The 26172-nt window shown below is 29.9% G+C and overlaps 1 protein-coding gene across 4 annotated transcripts in view; it reads left to right on the top strand.

Annotated features, from left to right (window-relative positions):
- Positions 1-26172, top strand: part of LOC107436183 (troponin T) — an 81810-nt gene that overhangs the window by 20191 nt on the left and 35447 nt on the right. The window contains exon 3 of one of the 4 annotated variants that reach the window (XM_071187413.2): positions 2387-2426. The exons of 1 other annotated variant lie outside the window; for it this stretch is intronic. Coding sequence is in view for 2 of the 3 variants with exons in the window: in XM_071187412.2 (XP_071043513.2) it covers positions 25243-25328 (86 nt within the window). In the remaining variant the exon portion in view is untranslated. Of the gene's footprint in view, positions 1-2386; positions 2427-22796; positions 22886-25227; positions 25329-26172 lie in introns of those variants that run through there. 2 more of the 4 variants (XM_043044485.3, XM_071187412.2) reach the window with 2 other exon arrangements.

The raw sequence follows: 26172 nt of genomic DNA, 5'->3' as shown, positions 1-26172 counted from the left end.
TGTAATATTTAAATCCATTGTTGCAACATAACGTGTTTAATTGAAAAAAAAAACTTACGTGTATTTGGTTATCCTGTTAATTCTTAGAAATGAGGTAATGGTTGAAAGTTAAGTTTTCGGAATAAATATATTAGAAATAAAAAAAAGAATACAGTCAGATCTCGATTTAACGAAGTCTGTAAACCTGGATAAAAAGTTCCGTATTTGGAAAATTCGTTAAATAAAAAATCACCATTTGAAATACTTAAACAACACAAAACTGGTTTTAAATTCATAAACACTAGACATAATTAAATTAGCAATTGATACACCTTTATCTTGTAAATTATTATCTACTATCGAATTGTTTCAAATAATTTTAACATTTCATTATAAGAAAGTTTGATGATTTCTTCTTCAGTTTATGTTTCTGTGGTTGCAGCTTCAGAATCAATAGAAAGAAAATCATTAATCTGTACAACATCGTTAATTTCGTGGTTCTCTCTTAGCTGTACCCACATTTTTTTCAGTTATTCTAATGGAGTATCATCCTCCGCACTTTCCAAATTCTTCGCACTGAGAAAGAATCCATCTTTAACCAAACTGTTTTGCAAACAGTACGATCTGTGACATCATAGTCTCTTACATTAGAAATTCCTGTTATGCTTTCTCGTAAATTGATTTTTGGCATGGAAAAAATCGTTAAATAGAAAATTCACTTCGCTATTTGGAACTTATTTTACTAAGAATTTTCCAAAATGTTCTGTGTTCCTGAAAAAAAATCGCAAAATGGAAGTTCTTTAAATAGAAGTCCGACTGTACCATAATCAGTGTGTCAGAAAATTGGAGTGAATTGAGCATGTTCTGAATAGTTTCAACTTTTCAAATGAACACATTTATTCGACTTTTAATTTACTATTTTTGATTATGACTTAAGAATTATTAAGAAATAACTGTGTAGGAAAAACAAGTAATGACTCAGTTTTGCAAAGAATCATCAATTTCAGAAATTTAGGGTAATCCCCACTCAATCTGGTTTGACCTAACATTTATATTTGCAATGCATATTTTAATTTTCATTTGAATGAAACGTTGTTTGTTCATTGCTAAATATCCTTCTTAATTTTAAGTAAAAACATATAATATTTTATTTAATGCTAAGTTGTTTGTTTACAAAAGAGAAAAAAAAGGAGTTAATGGAATTTAATACGAACGGCGGTAATTTTAACTTTTCCAAACGTGCTCTAATTAGATTTTACGTTTAAGGAACATCTATTTACTGATACTTATCATCTGTACCAAAGATGACAAATAGAATAAAATTCAACTGTCATCTTACTTCGTGAAAATTCAATTTAATTCTTAAAAATATAATGGATAAAAACAATTGTTGTGATTTTGAAATATAGTAATGCATGTATGCTTATCAAACTAAATTAATAAAGAAATACGTAATAAAAAATTTTAAGATGTAAATAATATACATTTAATTTTAAAGAAATTATAATGTGTTTCCTAACTATTAAAAAATCTCACTTTTTATTTTTCTTTACTTTTAACTAGACGTTTCTAATCCATATTTTGCAAGAAATCTTAGTTTAACAATAATTTTATTCATAAAGTTAATAAGATTACCGCATCTTGTTTTTCTCACTTATGCTAATCAACTCTATCAAAAAAAGTGTGAGCATGTTGCACAAATAAATCAGAAAACTGAGAACCAAATTTAATACATTTTTTATTTCAAAATGGTTTGTTTTCTTCTAAGAAAAACATTTTTTGTTATATTATGTTAATATGAAATAACATCTCAATTAAAACAGCATTTATATGCTGTTATCAAAATATCTAAGCAATACAACAAGATGAGCAGCAAGAAAAAACAATTGGAGAATTGGAGAACTATTTTTTGAAACATTTGTTCCAAAAGTTTCTCAGTCATAGAGTTAGCATTAGTATCATTTTTTAATTGTTATATAACTATAATAAACTATATTCTTTAACTTTTCTAGTCGTTAATTAAATTTTTTTGCTCCTCTTAATATCCTTAAAGTTGTTTAATGAATTCTTGTAAATACCCTTATTTTTAGTTTTTCTAGAGAAAAGTATATTCATGAATTATTTTTAATTATTTTAATGATATAAATGAATTTTCATAAAACAATAAAAAATACTTTTAATTTACTTATTATTAAAGAATGTGTTGCCTTAAGCAACGAAAGAATTATTTACGTCCTTTGAGAACGAAATAAGCATCAGTAATGTCACATTATGCACTAGTATGAAACTGCATGAATAATGAGTATTTAGTAATAAATAAAATTTGTGCATAAAACTTGCTTATTATAAATTATCATTCGATATAAAATGAAAGATTAAGTACAAAATATTATCTTTTACCATTTAGTGAAGAAGAAGAGACAAAACCGGAAGTAGAAGAAAAGTAAGTACAATATTTTTATTTAGATGAAATAGCCTGATAACTTTCGTTGGGATAGTTCTTGTTTTTTAAATTGTGACAAATATAAGCCCACCGGACAAAAACTTAGTCACCCTTAGAGAAATCATGAAAAACATCATTTAATAACGTGTAACGTCACCTCTGGATTTGATAACCGCCTGGATTCGGTTAGGAAGTGAGTCCACAAGGTTTTGCAAATACGTCGAATCTAGTTTAAGCCACTCGTTGTAGATTTAATCGAGCAAAATCACCAAATTGCGAGGATGCTGATTTCGACATTTTACCTGTTGTTCCAACATGTACCACAAATTTTCAATGCGGTTAAAGTCAGGTGATTTTGCAAGCCAGCCGAGAGGAAATTGAGTGTCTGAGTGTTCATAAAACCAGTCACATATTCTTCCAGCCCCAAGAACTTTGCTGTTGTCATCTTGAAAATTAGGGGCATCGACAACACCCTCTTCATGAAGATGTTGTCTGGAAGGCAACATCTAATTATTCAGAACGTTCAAATAAATATTTTACATAATGTTAGTGACCACCTCAATGAGGGAGCCCAATCCATAATAAGAAAAACGCCCCCCAAAACATGACAGACCCACCTCCGGCTTGAACCTGAGTTTGCACACATCAGGATGAAATGCTTCATCTGCTCCTCGTTGCACTCGATGACGCGCGTCTTTTGAATAAAGGCAAAAACATGATTCGTCAGACCATATTACATTCCGCCAGTCAGCAACTGCCCACGTTTGGTGACTTCTTGCTCGCTGAAGTCGCTCAGCTTTAAGTGCCCATGTGAGCAATGGCCTCTAACGAGATGTTCGACTCCAAATGTTCATTGCATGCAGCTCCCTTCGCAATATTTTCTCACTCAGGTAGGGATGGATATTCATTTACTAACTGAAGCAATTCCTGTCTAGTTTGGAAGCGATTTTGATTGATAAGTCGTGAAACACGCGTCTGGTCACTTTCATGCAGGATCTTTTTACGACCACAATTCTAACAGCGTCTTTCGCGACCACGTGTATTACACCACTGCTTGTAGACACGTTGAACAGTCCGCTTTGAAACGCTGACAAATTTAGCAACTTCAGTCACCATATGACCATTGGCACGGCCAAACACAATTGTCCCTTTTTGACACTCCGTCACATCTTTACTCTTACCCATATTTACACACAATTTCCTCTCCAAACAAAATTATCTCCCTGATAGCTACTTGTCCTTGATCACATTGAAGCAGAGTGCCGGTAGTTGAGCACGTCACTTGACCACTGGGTCATCTAACAAAACCTAACGATTCATCGGTGCTTGTGCACTAGGGTGACTAATTTTTTGTCCGGTGAGCTTACATAATTTTATATTTCGAATGAAAAGATAAAAGTTTTGGTTTGATTGTCCTCCAAAAGTTTTCATATTTTATATACAAGCAGTCCTCAAAAGATGAGAAGAATGTGATTCTATTGATATTTATGCTATATATATTACGGTGATTGTGATTAATCTGGTGATTATACATAATTATGCATAGTCACCACTAAACTTGGTAAATAGGACAAATTTTTGAAAATTTATCAAATTAACCGGTTTGTTTACATAATTCCCAAATCGTAATGTTAAATGTGATCCTAACAATGTGATAAGCAAGAAAGACTTTCACAGTTGTATACCAGAAATCAATTCACAATTTGTAAAGAAAAATTTATTTTGCTTAACGATTTAGCAATATCAATTCGAGAATGAGTTCTTTCTGGAGGTCAGGTATATCAACGATGTGGGACAATGCGAGAAGTGCAAATGTAAAAATTTTGGCAAACTTAGTAATTCTAAATGTCATAACAGTCTAATATGCTTAAATAAGCAAACTTAAAATATTTAGTAATTTGTAGTTACAGCGTTTAACGTTATTTGAAGAAAAAAATATCTCTAGAGTATGGGCATAGTTTGTTTTTAATATGTAACTGTAGTATGTTTTTTTTATGTGTAACTGTTTTATACAAGTTCATGTAGATAACATTTTTTTTTCATTTCAAGACACCAGTCAGTCTCTTATTCAAATTTTGTTCAGGCTAAATAATTGTATGCGAATTAAAATAACCATTTATTGACTTTTTAATTGTAAAATATAAAGTATTGTAATTCGTGGTTGCCGTAGTGACCAACGAAAAAATATTTTTCTGAGTAGTAACTACTCCAAAGAAAAAGTACTCTATTACTACTGTCTCAATCAGTCATGATATTTATCACATTTACCATTACGAGTTGGAAATTATGCAAACAAACCGGTTAATTTGATACATTTTCAAAAATTTATCATATTTATCAAATTTAGTGGTGATTATGCATAATTACCGGTTATTATATATAATCATCAGTTTATTACCGTAACATATACAATAAATATTTATTACCGTTAAAAGGCACTTCGCTATTAAAATAAAATTAATAACTTTTTTAAGGAAATTTTGGACATAAGATTACTTTAGACAATGAATATATGACAAAATCTATCGGCGTTATTTACGTTTGATTTTTTCGACAATCCTATGCTTCATACGTAAAAGAATGGCCTTATGTTACTCTAACCAATGATCCTGCAAATGCTTTTGCAAAGTCAAGACTATTCACCCCTTTAAAAATCAAAGCCCATGATCAAATAACTAATCTTGTCATCGATAGGAAGACAGCCACTACTCTCATCAGACTAAGAACAAGACATCATAAAAACATGAAAATTTCTACAGATGGGACTAGAAAATATCAAAACTGTGGCAACTGTCTTAATGTGGAACTGACACCATATCATGCTTTTAGCTGCCCTGCAGTAGCTGCAGGCCTTCACCTCTTAAACTACCCCACAGAAGAGGATTTGTATTCATTTAATGACATAGAAATAACAAAAACTACTCAAGCACACCATGAAATATGATTCAATAGAGGATACGACACCAACCAACCAATGATCCAACTACCACTGAGGATGTTTTACGTTAGCACTGTGGTCAGTGTGAGCCGGATGCGGAATTCGTATCGACCAGACATCGTTGAGATTCGAACCCGGTTCACCTTCATCGAAGGCGAGCACTCTATCCTCTGAGCCATCGCCGCTCTTACATTATTATATAATTACAAATGATAAATTAAAAAAAGATTTTCAGAACTAGTAATTTAATGGATGAAAGTTCACAGAAGTAACGTACAAAATCGTACTATAATTTTTACAGAAATAGATTAAAGTATGTACTCTAAACTAAAAACAAATAACTTTTCAAGTATTTAAGTATTTATCTAATGTTTTTATGAAATATTTCCCATCAAGAAGTCCTCCACGAAGGTTAATTTCTCCCAATACTTGATCTAGGAGTTCCCTTGTCTTCTGGTTTGGGTTCAAAATTACAACGCTGCGTAGTTGAACATTAGTAGCTCAACATTAGACCCATAAAATTGGATCGGTTGTTCAACGACAGTTATAAAACATAATATCTAGTGATACTAATATAAATTATCTATTGATGCCATTTGTTAAGGATATTCTATCATCGAACAATTGTCCAACTTAAATTTTATGCCTGTATTTTTTATTTGTAAACATTTAGAAACTATTTGAATTTTTTTAATTTTATTTATTTTATTTTATTTGTTTATTTATTTATTTTTCAATTGTATTGTCTTAGTTATCATGAAAACCCAAAGTGGGCCTTTATATTTGGAAAAAATATTTTTTAAGATATTTATCGAAAACTTTTGCAATAATTTATGCTAATTCTATTCTCTACATTTATTATTCAGAATTTTACTTTTTTCTGTGAATTAAATTTAAACTTCAATATTATCAGAGTTTAAAGTTTAGATCTGTGTTATGCTCTGACCTTTTGAGAACTTCCCATACATAATTTAATGCAATCTTTCCGCTTTGACGCTAAGACCAACAAGGAAAGCAAAATTTAATTGAAAATGATAACAAGTTTATTAAAAAGAGAAAAAGTTTAGAATAAGTTTTAAAAAAATGTCCGCCACACTTCCGACAATGCACTAGACAGTAATTTAAAATGACTCAAATTTTCCAATTTTAATTTAATTCTCCTAATATTTTGAAAACTCCTACAAATATTTTTTTAAAATTAATTCTATTCAATTTTCTATTGCTTGCAGTAGGTCATCCACATAAATAATAAGATGACGTTCTAAGTAAACTATCAGGTCTGATATAAATTTAATCTATTTTTCGACCTGGAATCACTCATACATCATTTTCTACATACAATAGAAAATACAGCTTTCACAGATTTTGTATTAAAAAAAACAATAGGTCATTTGGTTATTAAAAATTAGTCATTATAATTTTTCTGATGTTTGGAGAGCTCGGGTTATTGGAAGAAAGATGGGGATATGTAAAACATTTTTTCTTTTTTGAAAAAAATAAAATAAAAACGAGTGAACCTGCCTAACTATGTAATTTAACTTATAAACAAAACGAACTGAGTTATACACTTAAATACTGATTTTTATCTTCAAGCAAATAGGGCTAATTTCTTATTATTATAATACTATACTCAATAGTGCTGCTCTGTTAAAAATTCCGAGCCAAGTGGCACCAAAAATCGGTATTCATTGGCTGGCTACATAAAATGGAGCTCAATTTTACCATATTTAGGTATTTTCACTAGCTTCTAATATCAGTGGATGGTTGCCCCAAAAGTGGGTGTTTTGAAGAAACAAAACGCCGATTTTTATTCTCTCTTATTTTTTTCTTTTATAAAAACAAAGGAAAGTTTCACCATTATTAGGTATTTTTAAAGCGCTCAAAAGCAAGTCCAGGTTGCTAATTACCGTAAAAAAGCTATTTACCGGATTTACCAAATTTATCAACTATTTACCAAATTTAAAAATTCAGCATAAAAGAAATGAATTCTAATTAATGCAAATAAAGTATTTACTTTCCTAAATGAGTTGATACTTGAAACAACATGAATGAGTCGTCCCGAAACACAGAGACCGAGTTGTAAAGAAAATATGGCGTCGTAAACAAATATCAATCAGTTTACAGTCACGGCCAAAGTTTTATGTCTTTTACCAAATTTTGGTGCAGTCAGTTGCACTATGGAATTGTGTCACGATCATAGTTCACAATTTATGGAGTTCAGACTTTGTGGCGGGGGGAGTTCTTACCGTAGAGAAACTATACTCAATCGGTGTGTTGCTGCTGATGAATTCACGGCATTTGTGTAGTTTATTTTGTTTTGCTACGTCAACTCTCTTATGTTCTTTCGCTTATAAACTATCCTTATTTATGGCCCATTACAGTTATAAACATTATTTTTAGCCCAGCTTATTATACCTTTACTAACGGTTTACGTACCCTATCAAACAATGAGGATTTAGTCCTACAGTAGTACTATTTTGTTTCATTTCGATAACCTCTGTTCTCGGTGTAAGATCGACTACCACTCGGTCTTGCCCACCCTCCCCCTTGATGTGTGTCAATGCTTAAAACAAGTAAGTTGTAAAAGAAGTTATCATACTTAAATGAATAATATTACTAAATTGTCACATAAAATAAATATGTCTGCTTTTTTACACTAATATTCTCGTATTTCTAAATTCATAATAGTTAACATATTCTCTCGGTCTTAAGACCGGGTGATTTGATGTTTTCCAAAAAGCAATAATTGATTAAAGAAAGCAGAAAATCTATGAATTTTCAGGGACGATATATTGTATAGAACTAAACAATGAATATCTTGAATAAATCTGACAGTGTCTAGATCGAGCAGTTTAACTTAAACAGTCCTTCGAATTTCAGCTAGGTGATCTTACCTCACTATTTTAAACAATGAATATCTTGATTAAATCGGACAGTGTCTAGATCGAGCAGTTTAACTTAAACAGTTTTTCGAATTTTAGCTAGGTGATCTTACCTCACTATTTTAAACAATGAATATCTTGATTAAATCTGACAGTGTCTAGATCGAGCAGTTTAACTTAAACAGTTTTTCGAATTTTAGCTAGGTGATCTTACCTCACTATTTTAAACAATGAATATCTTGATTAAATCTGACAGTGTCTAGATAGAGCAGTTTAACTTAAACAGTCTTTCGAATTTTATCTAGGTGATCTTACCTCACTATTTTAAACAATGAATATCTTGATTAAATCTGACAGTTTTTAGATAGAGCAATTTAGCTTCAACAGTCTTTCAAATTTTAGATAGGTGATCTTACCTCACTTTTCTTATGAAAGAAAAAAATATCATTTAAGAATTAATCTGTTACAAATTAATCATTAATCAGTTGTGAGAGCGGCGATGGCTCAAGGGAGATAGAACGTTTGCCTTCCAATGACGTGAACCGGATTCAAATCCCAGTCATAGCTGGTTGATACGGATTCCGCATCCGGCTTGCACCGACCACAGTGCAAACGTGAAATTTCCTCAGTGGCAGACGGATCATGGGTTAGAGTCCCCTTACCGCCAGGCTGACCGTGGGAAGTTCTCGTGGTCTTCCTCTTCCTACAATGCATATACAGGTTAGTTCCCTTGTCATCTGAATTGGGGTCAAAATTTCAAGGCTACGTTGTTGAACATTAGTAGTCGTAAACCCAAAAATTGGTTCGGCTGTTCAGTCACTGTTATAAAATAAAATAAAATCAGTCGTCGGGTATCATTCAAAAAGTAAAATATTTATCTTGTTTTATTTTTCCCCATAAAATACATATTTACAAAGAAATTATACTTTAACTTTAAAATATTCACAATTTCATATCAACGTCACGGAGAAAAGTTTTATTTAATTTTATTCTGGTCCTTGAATACGCAAGAAAGTTATTGAACCGATATGCAAAGCTTCGTAATAGCACAAGTAAATTCTTAAATAAAGTAACATTTAATTACAGATATTTTTATCTCACTCTTTATTAGAAAATGCAAAAATAGACGGAAAAATATTACATAGAATAAAACGCTTAACGACTTTTGATTTCTTTTTTTGGTTCATTTTAATTCAAATCTATGTTCAACCCGATAGCGGAATTAACGGAGTGAATCTGAAACACTATCTTCGTAAATCTAAATTTGTCTGCGACCTCAAAACAGTGACGGCGAAGATTAGAGTAAAAAATTCAGTTTAATCTAACATACATGCAGCAACATTTCTATAAAAACTTTGTTTAAATTTACGTTGAATTTAATACAATGATACAAAAAAAGAAAAAAAATGGAATAAATCCCTAAATGGATAAGCCTGTAATCAGGTTACAGAAAAAAAATCCTTGCGGCGTTCTTTCAACTTTTTAACAAGAACAATAATTTATTAGAAACAAATATAGAGATGTTTTTAAAAAGAATCTCGGTAATCCCCCCCCCCCCAATTTGTTTGTTTGCTTTAAAAAAAGAAGAAAAAAAAATATTGAACGAAAACTTAGATAAAAAAGTGTGAGCAAATTCCGGCGGTTGGAAGCGAGCAGGAGGTGAAATAAAAAAAAGGTTGGAAAAGGAAATTACTGAGAAACATGGCAGTGCATTTTATTGTTTCGTTTTTTGTAACACATTACTCACGCATATGGCTCATAGTGTTTTCCATTATTTTGTACTTTCTTTTGCAGTTTCTTTTTCAGTAGTGTACTATTTAGTTGCTAGTTAGATTATTTCTGATTTCTTGTTATTGATGCTAGTTGGATTTATGTACAAAATTGCAAATGAATCAAGAATTTAGTACCCTCTTGAATGGTGGAGCATTCACGTTCTGCAGTTTCTGTAAAAATCCCGCTAAATCAACTAAATGTTGTCCTGCATATGTGTGTACGGAGACAAATTTGATGATTTAATCGAGCAGACGCAGACCAGGAAAGGGTGGTTAAGTGACCGTCTTGTTGAAAATTCGGTCCTGGGAGCTCTGTCATGAGTGACAGCACATGTGGCTTAAGAATGTCACAAACGAACCACTGGGCTGTCACGGCACTATTATTCAATATTAGAAGCAGAGCCGCGATTGCTCAGTGGATAGAGCGTTCGCCTTTCATCGAGGTGAACAGGGTTCGACTCCCGGCAATGGCTGGTTGATACGAATTCCGCATCCAGCTTACACCGACCACAGTGCTGACGTGAAATATCCTAAGTGGTAGACAGATCCTGGGTTAGAATCCACTTGCCGTCAGGCTAACCGTGGGAGATTCTCGTGGTCTTTCTCTCCATGTAACGCAAAAGCGAGTTAGTTCCATCAGAAAGTCCTCCACGAAAGCAAATTTCTCCCAATACTTGATCAGGGAGTTCCCTTGTCTTCTGGATTGGGTTCAAAATTTCAAGTCTACGTAATTGAACATTAGTAGTCGTAAACCCAAAAATTGGGTCGGCTGTTCAATGACGGTTATAATATAAAATAAAATAATAGGAGTAACGTCCCAACTGTACGTTGGCGAAATCTTTTAGTCACATTTGCAACCACTCATGGTAGGGGTCCTATAATCAAATTTTCAAAAAGAAAATGCTCGGCCGCACTCAGTATGGATGCCAAAGGAGTGCTTTTTCTGTCCTGCTCGATCACCAGATTTGTCTCAGAATAGCATCATAAGAGAAGCATTTGTCTAATTTGAAGCATATTTGAGTCAGCAAGTAGAACAGTTTTCAAGTTTAGTTGATTTAGCGTTGTCTTTACAGCAACTGTGGAACAAGATACAGCAGGATATATTACGGAACTTGTACTATCGCATCGCATCCTGTATTCACACTAGAAGTAGTTCAAGATGATACTAAACTCTTCGTTCATTTGTATTTTCTTCAGCAATACATGAGGACTAGAAATATAAAACGATATAAGTACCAAAAAAAAAAATCTTTTTTTTTTACGGAGAACGTGTCATCAACGCTCAGTAAAAAGAGTATTTTGTTGACGTATGACAAAAATATCACGATAAATTTGCCATAAAATTAACAATAACGTTAAAAAAGTATTTAAAAAGTAAAGGTGAGAAAGTTAGGTTAATATGTAAAGTGTTGTTGGCTACGAACCCAAGGGAGTAGAACAAGAAGTGTTTTTCATTTTTCGGATTATTTTTTCTGTCGTTTTCCATTCCTCAAATGATCATTTTGCTTTGATTTTTAATTACTTACTTATATCAGCGTTTTACTTGCGTATGTAGAATTTTGTTCAAAATGAAGAGAAAACATGGAAAAAATTACAGAATAATGAAAAAAGGAGAAGGAAAAAAATAATTAAAAGTAAAAATTTAAAAAAATTAATAAAAATCCAAAAAACAATATTAATAAAAATTTTCAAAAAAAAAGATATAATCTTTTCATCAGCTCACACGATTATATACGCAAAAATACTATTCAATATTAAACAATTTAAAAAGAAATGTATTGTCATTAACAGTGTTTGCCATTAAAATAAAAATAATTCAAAATTTTTTAAAGCACAAAAACAAAATTTCTTGACCTAATTTTTTTTCTCATTTTGCTAAATGTCAAATTTTCTTATATATAAAAAAATCAAGAGTATGGTTTTTGTTGTGATCGGTAACCTTAGTTACATCACTGTAAAAAATCGTGAACTACTTTGGCGAAAAACCTCTCTTTTTTTTTACTGACCAAAACAAAAAGGCGCATTTTTGATTTTACTTTCTGAAAATGTAACATATAACATTGTGTGAAATTTATTTTTGTGCTATAAAAAAAACTTATTATTTTGGTTATGAAATATTTTTTTAATGAGAAAGAAAAATCCTATTGATTTCTTCTCTTGTTTAAAAATATATACCTAACAATATGCGATAAAAATTGTCATTTACCTCGAAAAAATTATTGAAATTCGCACGAAAGCCAAATAATTATCGATGCGATGGGACAGGGATTTTAAACTGTAATTGTGCAGAACTGGATTTCAATCCAGGGCTCGAAAAAAAACTTAGGGGCCGCCCGTCCTCGGCGGTCAAAAACTCCCTGCGGACAACAAATTTCTCAAACCCGACATCCGCGCGGACGGCCATTTTCTCGTTAAGGTTCGTGATACATTTTCAATTTTTGTTATCTTACATGAGTCTAGCGCCTCACTTCTAAAATGACCCTTTAATCTAGAAATACAGCAACATACTGCGCATGCTGGAATTGATGTTTTCTCTGTCTGGGAGTAATGCAGCGGTTGAAAGAGGCTTTTCAGCAATAAACTTACAAAAAAAAATAATAATTAAATAAATAAATAAATAAACTTATTGCGTACTGGTCTTAAACAAGAAGCGTTCAACGCAATTATGAACATCTACCTAAATGGAAAACCCTTTTCAGATTTCTGTGCAGAAACCTCTGTAAATCATTGGCTTGATTGTGGAACTGGCAAACGTTATATTTGATTGAAAACGCAGTACTCTCGGATAAATTGACATTCCAGATAACTTGACCTTAATAATTTGAATTATTTCATAAAATAAATAAATTATTTCATAAAAGAAATACTATGTTTTACTATTAGTAACCTAGTATTTCTTTTATTACTGTTTAATGTAATTCTAGTATTTGTAATCCTGGTAACTACTAATTCATTGTGCAATTTATATAAATGTTAGTAATAAATAAGAGAAAATTATATTTTTATTTATTTAGAAGCTACGGGTTAGTTTCAAAGGAGGACGGGTACATTGTTGGACAAGCCGTCCCCGGGGACGGGTAAAATTTCTGAGTTTTTTCGAGCCCTGTTTCACATCCCTAGTAGTGGTTTGAAACTCACTATACTGCAGGTACCAGCTTGTGCGGGAAGTAAATGCGGCTGGTGCGAAAGGCATTGTTGCCGTTGATTACAAAATTCTGAGCCTTAACCACCATGGCTTACAACGTGTAGCTACAGATTACTTTTTTATTGTTTTAAATATCAAATATAGGAGAAAATAAAGTGTTTTACTTTAAATAATATTTTTTAATAAATGTCTTCATTAATTCTTTATTTGTATTGTTATGGTTGGGTAATCAATCGAAAAATTATAAATTTAGGAAAAGAGCATCATTTCTATTTATTGTCTCATTTATATTCAAGCTTATGTTATTCTTCGTTTGTATTGTTATTGTTGGGTAATCAATCGAAAAACGATGTATTTAGGAAAAGAACATCATCTCTATTTATTATCTCATTTATATTCAAACTTATGTTATTCTTCATTTGTGTAGTTATTGTTGGGCAATCAACCAAAAAATTATGTATTTAGGAAAAGAGCATCATTTCTATTTATTGTCTCATTTATATTCAAACTAATGTTAATGGAATGTTTTATTCTTGTTTCAGGAAGAAGTAAGAGATTTTTACTATAGAAGCATGTAAAGTAAGGTTTTTTTGCTTTTTAAAATGACTAATTTTAATTTCTTAATTGCAGGACCCCATTTTTTAACAGGTAATTATTTTACACATTTATTTCAATGTGTCCCGTCCAACAAATGTTTTAATTATTCAATAAAATTTGGCAGAATAAAATGTTAACATTAATAAAAAGTCGAAAAGTAAGCTCCGTTTAAGATCAGTCAAGCTTTTGTAAAAGCATGTAATTTTCTATCTATAAGTAATAGCCAATTCAACAGGCAGTTTTTCTTGAATAATGAAGAAGCAATAAGTGAAAAAATTTTTGTCTCATCTTAAATGACACCTGGAATAGAATATTGAGATCCTTTTATGTATTTTGCAAGACGCAAACTTTATTATAAATAATCAGTAACAAAATCAAAAGGTGTTGTAAACTAAATCTGGCTCAAAGCAAAGAAAATATTAAGAAAAAAGGTACCTTAGGTTAAAATATCTATTCTATCTGAAGAGAAAAAAAATCCACACAATTTGAAATTTCTCAGAAAAAATGGTTAAATGGCAATTTACTTAATTGTTATTTGGCCATATCCAAACAAAACAGTCAAATAACCGTAAATAAGATGGTATTCAAACTGTTAAATGTAAGAAAGACGCAATTTTAATTGCTTTCATTTAACCGGCATTTAATGCAATCTAATGAAGCCACTTAATTCTTTGACACTTATTATAGCTCTGTCAATCTCATGACAGACAGAATAGGATGCGAGTCCCACAGTTGACAGCACAATATTTCTCCCATTTCCTTTAACACATGAAGAGTTTCCCAATGTCCTACACGCGATTTTCCCTAATGTCGACTCCCGGGCACCTACACTCGCCGCTGTTTTATTTGACAACTGTTTCATCGCCTTATCTAGTAACCCTACTGAGAGGCAACCCTATGCTCGCCTCAATACAGCACTCACAAAATTCGTAAACGAATCTTCGCGCTCATGGATATTTTTAAAAGTTGCTTGTTTAAAAGTTGCTTGTTGAATTAAGTGAAGATTTTATCCTCGTTTAAGACTAGAAAAATTCAAATAACGAAAAAAAATACTTCGTCCTTCTATAAAGAAAGAGGAAGAAAAATTTACATACTCACAATTATTTCAGTTAATTACATAAATATTTCGGTTAAAATAAATTTTCAAATCGAAACTATTCCTGTAAATTAAATAAAAAATTTGGAGCAATAAAATATTTATATCTTCAGAATAATCAATTTCTTTTGGATACCATAATTAATAAACTAAGTTTAAAAAAAATAATCCCCTATGTAAATCAGCACATTATTAAGTGTTCATATTTTTAAAGAAAAAAGGATCACAAATTTTTTTACGCAGTTTGAAAAATAATGTTCCTTCATTTTTACCAGGTTTTTTCAATTATTTCTATTTTAGAAAAAATATGTATTCTTCAAAATGCTTACAATATCTTGAAGAAAAAAAATGCATATATTTTATGCTGAGCAACTTTTGATGGACAATATTTTCTCCATAAGAGAGTCTTTAGAAAAATTTGAAAATATTTTCATTAAATTTGTTCAAATATTTGCTGTAAAATGCGTGCTATTATGAAGACAAAGGGAAAAAATATTTTTAGTAAAGCCATGACATAAAGAAACAAATCTATCACTACTATTTTCGTATAGTTAATTTATTTTTTATAACATCAAATCATATTTATTAAAACTTAAAATTGTAGCTGCTTAACTTTCTTTAATGTTTCTTAAATTTTCTCAGTTAAAATTCCGATATTTTCTATTATTCTTGCTTCTATAACTATTATTTGTGTATATCTGAAATTACTCACCTGCTTTTTAATTGTTTCCTAATTAATTTTATGATATAATTTGCTAATATATATTTATCCTTTCATTCTATGCTTCATTAATTTCATAACTTATCCATCTTGTAACTTTTTATTCATATTTTATTACAACTTGAGCTTAGATTTTGTAACTCAACAATTGGTCTATATATTTTATAATTTTCTTATTAAATTTTTGGGCTTCTAAATAAGATATGGAAAAAATGCTATGAAAATTATTACATTTATTGTCACTCTAAATTGAGGCCTTTTTTTCCTCCTAAGTACGAAAACACATTTACTAACGTAACGTAATTTAACACGATTCATCTATTTTAATAAGAACGATTCAGAGAAAAGCAGGATAAGAAAAAGTGAGATGAGTATTTTAATTTATATTCTGCTTCAGAAATGAGACAAATGAGACAAATTGAGATTAAAATTTCAAAAGAATTTTTTAGTTGCTCGAATCATATAATAGTCTCATTTGTTACAACTTGTTTTTTAATTTTTTTATGCAACAGCTTTTATTTTTTGAAATTTTCTTTAAAAGTTCAAACATTTATTCTTAGATTGTCTTGCATTCTGTGTGTCTGAAAACTGTATGACCTATTTTATTTTATCTGTCCCTTGCAGAATGGTAATAATTGTTTCTTATTTGGTAATAAAAATCTTACTTTTGCTGAGATCGCAAGAGTTTTGTTTTATTATCATAACATCGATTAATTGTTTTAGAGAAAAGTGTAAGTCCTCAGCCTTTCAACCAAATTGCTTTAAAACTACTTTCTTTATTTAAAGTAAATTGTTAAATTCAAAAATTGTTAAGATTCTCTTATTTGACTCAATATCTTGTCTATAATGAATCAGAAATAAATAAATGGATTGTCCTTAAATTGTTACACAGTTATGATATGAGAATGTCAAAGTTGATGCTTACTGTTTACATTATATTTTTATTTTACAAATCATAAAAAGTTTTCTTTAATCAAAATTGTGTTCACCTCCTATATATACTTTAACTGCTACAAATTTTTAAGTCTTGGCGACCAAAGCTATGGATTTGGCTAATACGTATAAAGGAATTTATCGTTCAGGACGTAACATTTACAAAAAAGTGTCGAATCTAAGTACAATTGTTTGGACACAAATATTATTGGCACAAATACTGCAAATGAGAATCATTACATCAAATTTAATCATAGTTATCAGTGTCAGAAAAGTAAAAAATAATGAATTCATATATAAAGCTGACAGCAAGAATCTCCTCTTCATTACACACATATATAAAAAGAAAATGCTTAAAACTCATAAATTGTGTAGTTACTTAAAGTAAAGGTTATAAAAACTAAACAATAAGGTACAAAATCCTGCTGCATTATTGAATATTGCGTCCACATACTTGTTAAGACGCCATAAATTATTTGAAATAAATTTATAAATATAATTAAAAAGCTATATCCTACTCATATATCCTACACCCACGACAAAGCTTTATCCTAAAAAGGAAACAAAAAACTAAGAAATAGAAAGAGACTGATAATATACAAAAACTTTTAAAGCAGCTAAATTTATTCACACCTCATGTTCACTCATGCGTTTTTTAAATCGTATGTTGCAAGTGAAACATGCGCGAATTAGTATTCGAAGATTTTTGCGACCCGACTTGGCGAATGTAACATTGGCGAATTTCAAAATACGGGGCCAAAGAAGTGCCCGGGAGTCGACAATGTTTAAAGTCGAGTCCTGCACTCCCCAATTTGTTAATTTGAGACCCTAGATTATTAGAATATTATACTTTCATTCACTCATAGATGACACCATCACAAAGCTGTCTAACATAAAGTATTTTCCATCTCTTACGATAAGTGAAGCAACCAGATAAACTAATTAAACCACATTCCACGGTCCATTTGATAAAACACAACTCAACCACAACCTAATTCCATTGTCCGACACCTAACGAGAACTCCAATGTCAATTTAAAATATTCTTTACTGTAAATTTTACGATTAAATTGATGGACAGAATGCTGCCAGTTATTTTACCTAATTTTAAAATGAACATTCTAACAGGGCAGAGAACATTAAAAATATAAATTTGTATGCAAAATAAAAATAAAAAGAATTACATTTTCTAAACAATTTAAATATGAACAAAATTCCTCCAAAAATTTAATATTGAATAAAGTCACCTTAACAGTTTATAAAAAACATAATATTTTTAATGAGTCTGAAATTTCAAACCACATAATTTGTCCTGTGTCTCTTTGTTCTGTGTGAAAATCGAAATCAATGACTATTTTTTTTATTTTTTATTCTATAGGCGTCCACTGATTTATTCGTAAGTATGATACTTAACATTTGTTTCATTTATTTGAGTAACTTATTTTTACTAGCTCACTTAAAGAATTTCTGAACGATATCGGCATATGCATCTTACTCAATATTTACATATCTGAAACATTGTTGTAAATAATTTGTGCTTTCACACATTTTTTTTTGAACCAAAAATAATTAAAACAATTTGATTATTATTGAAGGAAAAAACTAGAAGATATGAATTTTTTCTTGCAGAGCCGCGATGGCTCAGGGGATAAAGCGCGCTTTCCAATGGCCGATCCCAGCGAACCGCCTTTGATCCCAGCGAGAGCTGGTCGATAAGAATTCCGCATCCGGTTTGCACCAACCACAGTGATGACATAAAATATCCTCAGTGGTACAAGAATCATGGGTCAGAGTTCCCTTGCTGTCAGGCTAAGAATGGGAGGATCTCGTGGTCTTCCTCTCCATGTAACGCAAATGGAGGTTAGTTCCATCAAAAAAGTCCTCCACGAAGGCAAATTTCTCCCCGTACTTGATACAGGAGTTCCCTTGTCTTCTGGATTGGGTTCAATGTTACAAGGCTGCGGAGTTGAGCTCTGGCAAGTAACAATAAGGATGATCGTAAACATCTCAATTTTGATCCTCTGGATGGCTCTCCTGCTAGCCCTGCGAGCGAGATCGGGCACCGATAATTTGTAGAGTTTCACCCTCGGTCCTTACGCAGGCTGATCAAAGTGTTTAACCACTTTCTTACTGACCGCAACCAGTGATGGTTGACTTCGGTGTCTTTACGATCAGTCAACTGCAAGACATTGTTAAAATTCAAAATATTTCATACGTTTTCATTATTTTTTAAAAAAAGCTAAAAATAGTATAATGACCTTACTTTCGACAGTTAAACAACAAAATATGCCGTTTTGTGTATATCTCTCAATTCAAGAGAGATTTCTAATATATAATTTAGTTCAATTATTCTTTCCTGATTAATAAAAATTCTAATTAGGGATTTTATTTAAAATATCGAATGATTAGTAGATTCTGTTGGTATTCTAATAGTGGGTTGAATTTCTAAATAACTTGTCGGTCAATTTTTTATCCTGGACAAATGTTTGTTTAAGAATATGGACACAGCTCGAAATATGTGCTTAAAAAAATGGACACAACTGGAAGTACGTGTTTAAGAGAATGAATACATCTCGAAAAACGGTTTAAAAAATGAACACAACAAAAAATGCACCTTTTACATGTTCAACACAAGTTCAATAATTTAATGAGGAATTTCGTACCTACTTTTCCTAATTTAAAATTTAAAAAAAAGAAAACTCTAAGCATTATTATTTGGGGCAAAGTTTCGGACTTTGAGAGTCCGTTTAGCTGGGTATATTGCAGATGTAACTTTTCAAGCATCTTTTCGCATTCAGTAAACTAAAAGATAAATTGGTTTTAAAAAATCTACATTCGTATAACACCAATTTAATACCATTATTATAAATTTATAGAACCCGTGACAAGTTTCTAAAAAGAGACTTTTAATATCTTTACGAAAAATACCATTTTAAAAATGAAATGTACTGAGAGATTTGAGCGAATTCCACTTAGACTTTGAGGTTGGGCAGCTGTAAAGTGCAGGGTAAAGCCTAAATCATGATTAACAAGAAAGGCAGTTCAAGCTAAGTTGCTCTAAATGAACAGAATAGACCTTTACAAAGAGGATAGTTTAAGGAGCTCTTTTTGCCGCACACTTTGGACAGTCTCTGACCATCCGCGCCATTCATCATGCATACAACTTGAATAGTTATTTCTTTGAACAATTAAAAATAAAAGAAGACTATGGCAATTTTGAGTCCAGAATTATGAGATTCATTAATATGATGTGAATTTAATATTATACATGAATGTGAAGAATACTTTGTGAATCTTCCAACCCTTCCCTTCTATTAATTTACATGAAAGCAGATTCGATGAAATGTTCATACACCTTTTTTTAATAAAAATCCTAAATTATTTTTTAACCACCGATTATATCCAAGTTTCAGCATGATATTCTATTGCGTATGTAAAGTTTTTTAAAAATAATTTTATTAATAAACAATAATAATGGGACATCAATACTTTTGAAAGGATATCGCATATTTATATTGATTATTTTGTTTTAAGTCTAGATTATTTTGAAGAGAAATATAATTTTTTTTAAAACTTACCTAATGCGTGAACGGAACCAGAGTACTGCATAATATTTAGTATCTATTATTAATCAAAAACTTGACATATCCCTAGCAGCAAAATAACCCTGCCAATATTCATGAATCTTGGCTATATAAAATTGTCGTCCCACTCACTCAATATTTTACTGCCACTTTACAACCACAACGTAGAATTGTCAGTCATTTAGCCAATATATTGGTCCCCTATATAGGCCATTCTAGAACCAACATCAAAAAATATATGCATGTTCTTATAGGATCCCTATTGAGCTACTATTGAACCTGGCGAGAGTAAAATTGTTGCTATAGTAATGTGTTTTATTTAATATAAATTAATTTCTTTTGCTTCCGCTAGCAACCAGACTATTCAATTCAAAGAAAGTGAGATAATATCTTTCCTAGTTTGAGATAGAATTGTGGAATAAAATACAGAAGGGAGTTTTCAATTAAAATTTACTCCAATATGTATTAAAGCATAAAATGTTGGGATGCTGCTCAAACATATGCCCCGTTAAAGATAATCAGTCTTAAGAGCGTCTACAAGTTAAAATTATTTATTAAGTAACAAAATTAAGGATGCAAAAATAGAAATCCTCAAAAACAGGCATCAATTCTCGCTATCAAGGGAAAAACTGCTATTCGAAGCATTTCCAAGCGAAGTGGTGGTTCAAAACTCACGTCTGGAAACCTATATGAGCTTGTTTCACTCTGCTATGCTTCTTTTGTTAATGAATTCAAAAGAACTGCATTAGATGATGTTTCATTTAAGTTAGAATTATCAGTTTTAAAAATATGGCTGTTTAGCAATAAGGAAGATAATAAAAATATCTTATTTCATGATATAGAGGAACAAATTTTTAATTCTAAGCACACGGGACACAGCTAACCATAACTCCTTAAACTCAAACATTTTTTCGTATTTTTATTAGGTCTCTTTTTACTTGTAAATTTTAAACTAATACCGTTGATTATGAATAACACAATAAAAAAATTCTATTTTTCCAAAAGATTTTCCTTGTGTATATATACATTCCCTGGCCATGTTATTAGACACACTACAGGAATTTATGTAAAATCTTAATTATCAAGTGATACTATATGGCACTCATATTTTTGCGCTGCTGAAACCGGTTGTACTTGTTTATGTTCGTCTATCAATTGGTTAACATTGTAACACAATATGCTAAAAAATTATATTTTAATGATCATAATCAATTAGTATATAAAAAATCTTCTGAATAAAAACCCATTACATATGTGTTTATTGTGTATAACAGCGTGCAAACCATGTAGTTATTAGAACACTAGACTGAGTCTAATAATTTGGTCTAATTATTATAATATACTAATATAATATCTGATATAATAATTATTCAATATTTATATCGTCTAATTTAACCAATTGTCTTCAATTTAATTCACTGAAAAAAGACTCAAGAAAAGAATCCTGAAAGAAAACAGTCTTCTAACATAGCTTTTTTAAACTACTGGACTTTTTTTTTTATTTTTATTTTTTTTAACAAAAGTTGCATGATTACAGCATTTATTAGGACCCTACAAATTATACGAACAGGTGATCTAGATAAAGGCAGAAAAAAATCTCAATTTGAAAAAAATAAATAATTTTAATTTTTTTTATTATTTTAATTTTAAATTTTCACTTATTGCGTTATAGATTTTAGCTGAGTCACTTTCATTCATTATTAAAGCTTTTAAATGAAAAATGAAGTTTGTCCAAAACTGAACAAATTCTAGTTCGTAATATTTGGTTGTTAAAGGATGCAACTCTAAAAGTATTCTTGGATTTGAAGAAAAATCCAAAATTGCATGAAAAAAAAACAGTAAAGAAAAGTTTATCTTTTAAATGAAGACATCCAAAAATGCAGTTAATCGTTGAATATGTGGACAATTGCAAAACATATATTTTTCCGCATATTTGTAAAATTTTTAGGGCCTTAATAATTATTTATAAATTTATTTTTAATTTATTTTCTCAATATAATTTGCTTTTAAACAATCATTGTTTTAAGTCGTTAGAAAGAGTAAAATGCTTTAGAATGTAAAAATTATTTTATATTGAAATAATGAATTATACGTTATTCAAATACATCAAAAATACATCAACAAATACATCAAAATGATTTCTACTATTCTCAATCTTTAGTTTTGATTTCTATTCTAATTCAAATTAGTATGTTTCAATCTTACCTATGTTTCAATCATTCTCAATCTTTACTTTCGTGCATGATTTTGAACTTTTTAGTAAAAAATATTTTAATTAAGAAAAGTTTTTAGCTTTTTTTTGTTTTTGTGATTTACTTTTGGTTTGAAATAATGAATTATGCCTTGTTCAATGCAAACAGCAAATATATCAAAATGACTTCTACTATTTTCAGTCTTTACTTTTGATTTCTGCTTTAATTAAAATTAGTATGTATTTTACTTGTGTGCTTGATTTTGAACTTTTAGCAACAAATATTTTAATAAAAAAAGGTTTTTATATTTTTGTTGTTTTTGTGATTTACTTTTTGTTTGAAGTCTTTCAGGTTTCAGGAGCATGTAAGTTCTTTTATTATACTAAAATTATTTTATTAAAGATGTTTCTCATGTTACTAAATTAGTACAATTTAAATAAATGATATTGTTTTTAAACCGCTCTTTTATGCAAAAGAGTTTCTTTGTTTTCATATCATTTTACTCATGTCTTTGATTACAAAATGTTCGAATGCTTTATAACACTAATTTGTTTTGGAATTATTTATTGTTATTTTCTCTCAATTTCAGGCAATCTAATTTGAGGTAATTTTTTCTCATTATTATTTCTTATATTTACATGATATGTATAGATATTTAGTCATATTTTGCATAAATTGTCCGAAATTAGAACAAGCGAAAAAGTGAACTTATCAATTATTTAAATTATTAATAAGAAAGATTTATTCGATAGATAAGCATTGCTGTAATTTTTTGGGTACTCACATTAAAATAATAAAATCAGAGGGTTAATTTTAAGTATGCCAGAAATGTTGCTCGAAAAAGGATACTTTTAAAAATCAGGTTCAATGCGTGAATTATTTAATAAAAAATAACTTAAACAGTTTTTTTAAATCTCTTTTCGAGGATATTCTATTGACTATGAAAAGTATTCTACGAGGGGAAAAATAAGATATTTTAAGGATAAAGGTGGGATCAATTCAGTCGTTAATTCTGAATTCAATTGATATTTATGTTAGATACACTCTGTCAAAAATTCCGGATCAAATCACGGTAAAAAGTACCGCCACTCAGGGTGACGGTACTTTTTACCGTAAGATCCTTTTTTGCCGTAAAATTTCCCTGTGAACACTTCGACATTGGCCCTATTCAACTTCTAATTGAAGGAATATGAATTGGTTACAAATGCAACGTATTTTACGTTATTCATTTTCTAAATTAGACTAATTTAATCGAATGATATATCTTTAGAAATGGTGTTTTTAATCTCGAGTAAAGCTTTATAATTCTTCACTTTTTATAGGCTCTGTTAAGAAAATTTGAAGGAGACAAGCTTGTTAAAAAATATAATTCAATATAAATAAATTAAAGAGGAAAACAAAGTTTTAAATATTTTTACTTTTTCAAATATTTACCTAATACAGAAGAACGACATTGCGCTAATCAATTAAATAAAAAAGCAATATCATGCGATGATAGAGTGGAAGTTTTTTATAGATATTGTGATGTTCAATTCATAAGAAATAAGATTCAGGGGAAAAATACATTTCTCAAATCTCACAAAAAGACGTTCAACACCAATAACTGGTAGAAATTACCAGGGCTACAGCTTAGTACACACGAGTTAAATTTTCTAATAAAATAAAAAACAATTCGCAAAAAATTTTCAAATGAATCAAATTGAATGATGGTTTTCAAATGTATTGATTTACGTTCAAAATATCTTTCTTAATATAGAGAGAGTACAAATTATTAATTTTAATTAAAATATGCCAATATTTATTCTCCAAAAAGGCTTAGATTAAAATTAATTTCATTTTTTCCTCAGATATACCTTTGTGACTCATAATAAATGACTATTTAATAATTTATTAAGTTTCTCCACGTTAACCACATTGCTTGTCCACGTTAGCCCCTAGTAAAGGGGCAAAAAACCCCTTCCTTTTTTTAAAAAAACTATTATGCAAAAATTACACAACTTTGTACGCTGGTGTAAGAAATTCAGAGAATTTGCGGACGATTATCTCTAGAACTACAGGACCGATTTCAATGATATTTGATATGTACAAGCATTGATACAATACAAAACAAATAACCATTCAACAATTGTAATACACACGCATGATCATGTGTAACACTCGTTGGAGTCGGAAGGTATGAAACAGTGGTTGTAGAATAAACAAAACAAAAAATGGGTTAATAAGGAGTATGGTCCCCTCTTACAGATATACAGGCCTTGCAGCGTGATTCCATACTTGAAATAAAGCAGTTAATAATTTCCAATGTCAATTTTCCTGAATTGTCCTGTGGTATACCTTCCGACTCCAACGAGTGTTACGCATGATCATGCAAGTGTGTATTACAATTGTTGTATATTTATTTCTTTTATATTGTATCAATGTAAGTACTCATCAAATTTCTTTAAAATCTGTCGAGTAGTTCCAGAGATAATCGATTAAGTTTGCAATTCTCTTAATTTCCTACACCAGTGTAGTTCTTGCTATAAATCAAAATGCAAGTAAACGATCAAATTATTGTTAAAGAAATTTACTCAATCAGTTAAAAATTATATTAAATATGGTTTTTTGATAAATTAGTAAAAAATGTCTACACCTGCCCTATCGCCCTTACTAAAATATCAATAGGTATCTGTAAGTAATAATGGAGGTTCCAATTATTGCAATCTTTCCCTACATTTTTTTGCGGCGTTACTCTAATTAAAGGCTATAATTTTAAATAACTGTTATTTTATGCTGCTGTTAAAAGATTGCATTTTTTATAACACATTATTTACTATCTATAAATCAATAAGAGTTTTATTTTAAAGAAAATGAAAAGTTAGATATTTACACAAAATTTTTATAATTTTTTTTTTTTTTTGGCAGTAAACATCTTTGTTCTAATGAAAAGCAATGTTTTCAAATGTTTGTTATTTTAAGCTGATGTTGAGAGGAACATTTTATCAAATTTTTATTACATGTTTATCAATAAAAGTCTTTTTTTTTCATTATAGGCGACCAAAAAAGAGGTAATATTTTTTTAACTTATAAAATGTGGCACGTTTTGTCCTTGTCGTGGCTGAAAGTGTATTCTTCGTTTTACACAAAAATAATTATATGTTGAGTGATAAATTCTTACTTTAAATTTTTACTTAATTATTTATAATTTTTGAGTTTATCATGAGATTAATACGGGCATTCTGTTTATAATTTTAATAGAAATATCATATTGTATATCATTATAAGACATGCTAGCTTATAAAATTATAAAATGTGGCACGTTTTGTCCTTGTCGTGGCTGAAAGTGTATTCTTCGTTTTACACAAAAATAATTATATGTTGAGTGATAAATTCTTACTTTAAATTTTTACTTAATTATTTATAATTTTTGAGTTTATCATGAGATTAATACGGGCATTCTGTTTATAATTTTAATAGAAATATCATATTGTATATCATTATAAGACATGCTAGCTTATAAAATTATAAAATGTGGCTCGTTTTGTCCTTGTCGTGGCTGAAAGTGTATTCTTCGTTTTACACAAAAATAATTATATGTTGAGTGATAAATTATTACTTTAAATTTTTACTTAATTATTTATAATTTTTGAGTTTATCATGAGATTAATACGGGCATTCTGTTTATAATTTTAATAGAAATATCATATTGTATATCATTATAAGACATGCTAGCTTATAAAATTATAAAATGTGGCTCGTTTTGTCCTTGTCGTGGCTGAAAGTGTATTCTTCGTTTTACACAAAAATAATTATATGTTGAGTGATAAATTATTACTTTAAATTTTTACTTAATTATTTATAATTTTTGAGTTTATCATGAGATTAATACGGGCATTCTGTTTATAATTTTAA

This window comes from Parasteatoda tepidariorum, chromosome 11 (assembly GCF_982258835.1).
Source record: "Parasteatoda tepidariorum strain Cologne lab strain chromosome 11, Ptep-v5.0, whole genome shotgun sequence".
Classification (NCBI taxonomy): domain Eukaryota; kingdom Metazoa; phylum Arthropoda; class Arachnida; order Araneae; family Theridiidae; genus Parasteatoda; species Parasteatoda tepidariorum.
The sequence above is the reverse complement of the archived record's forward strand: the minus strand, read 5'-3'. Positions and strand labels throughout refer to the sequence as shown.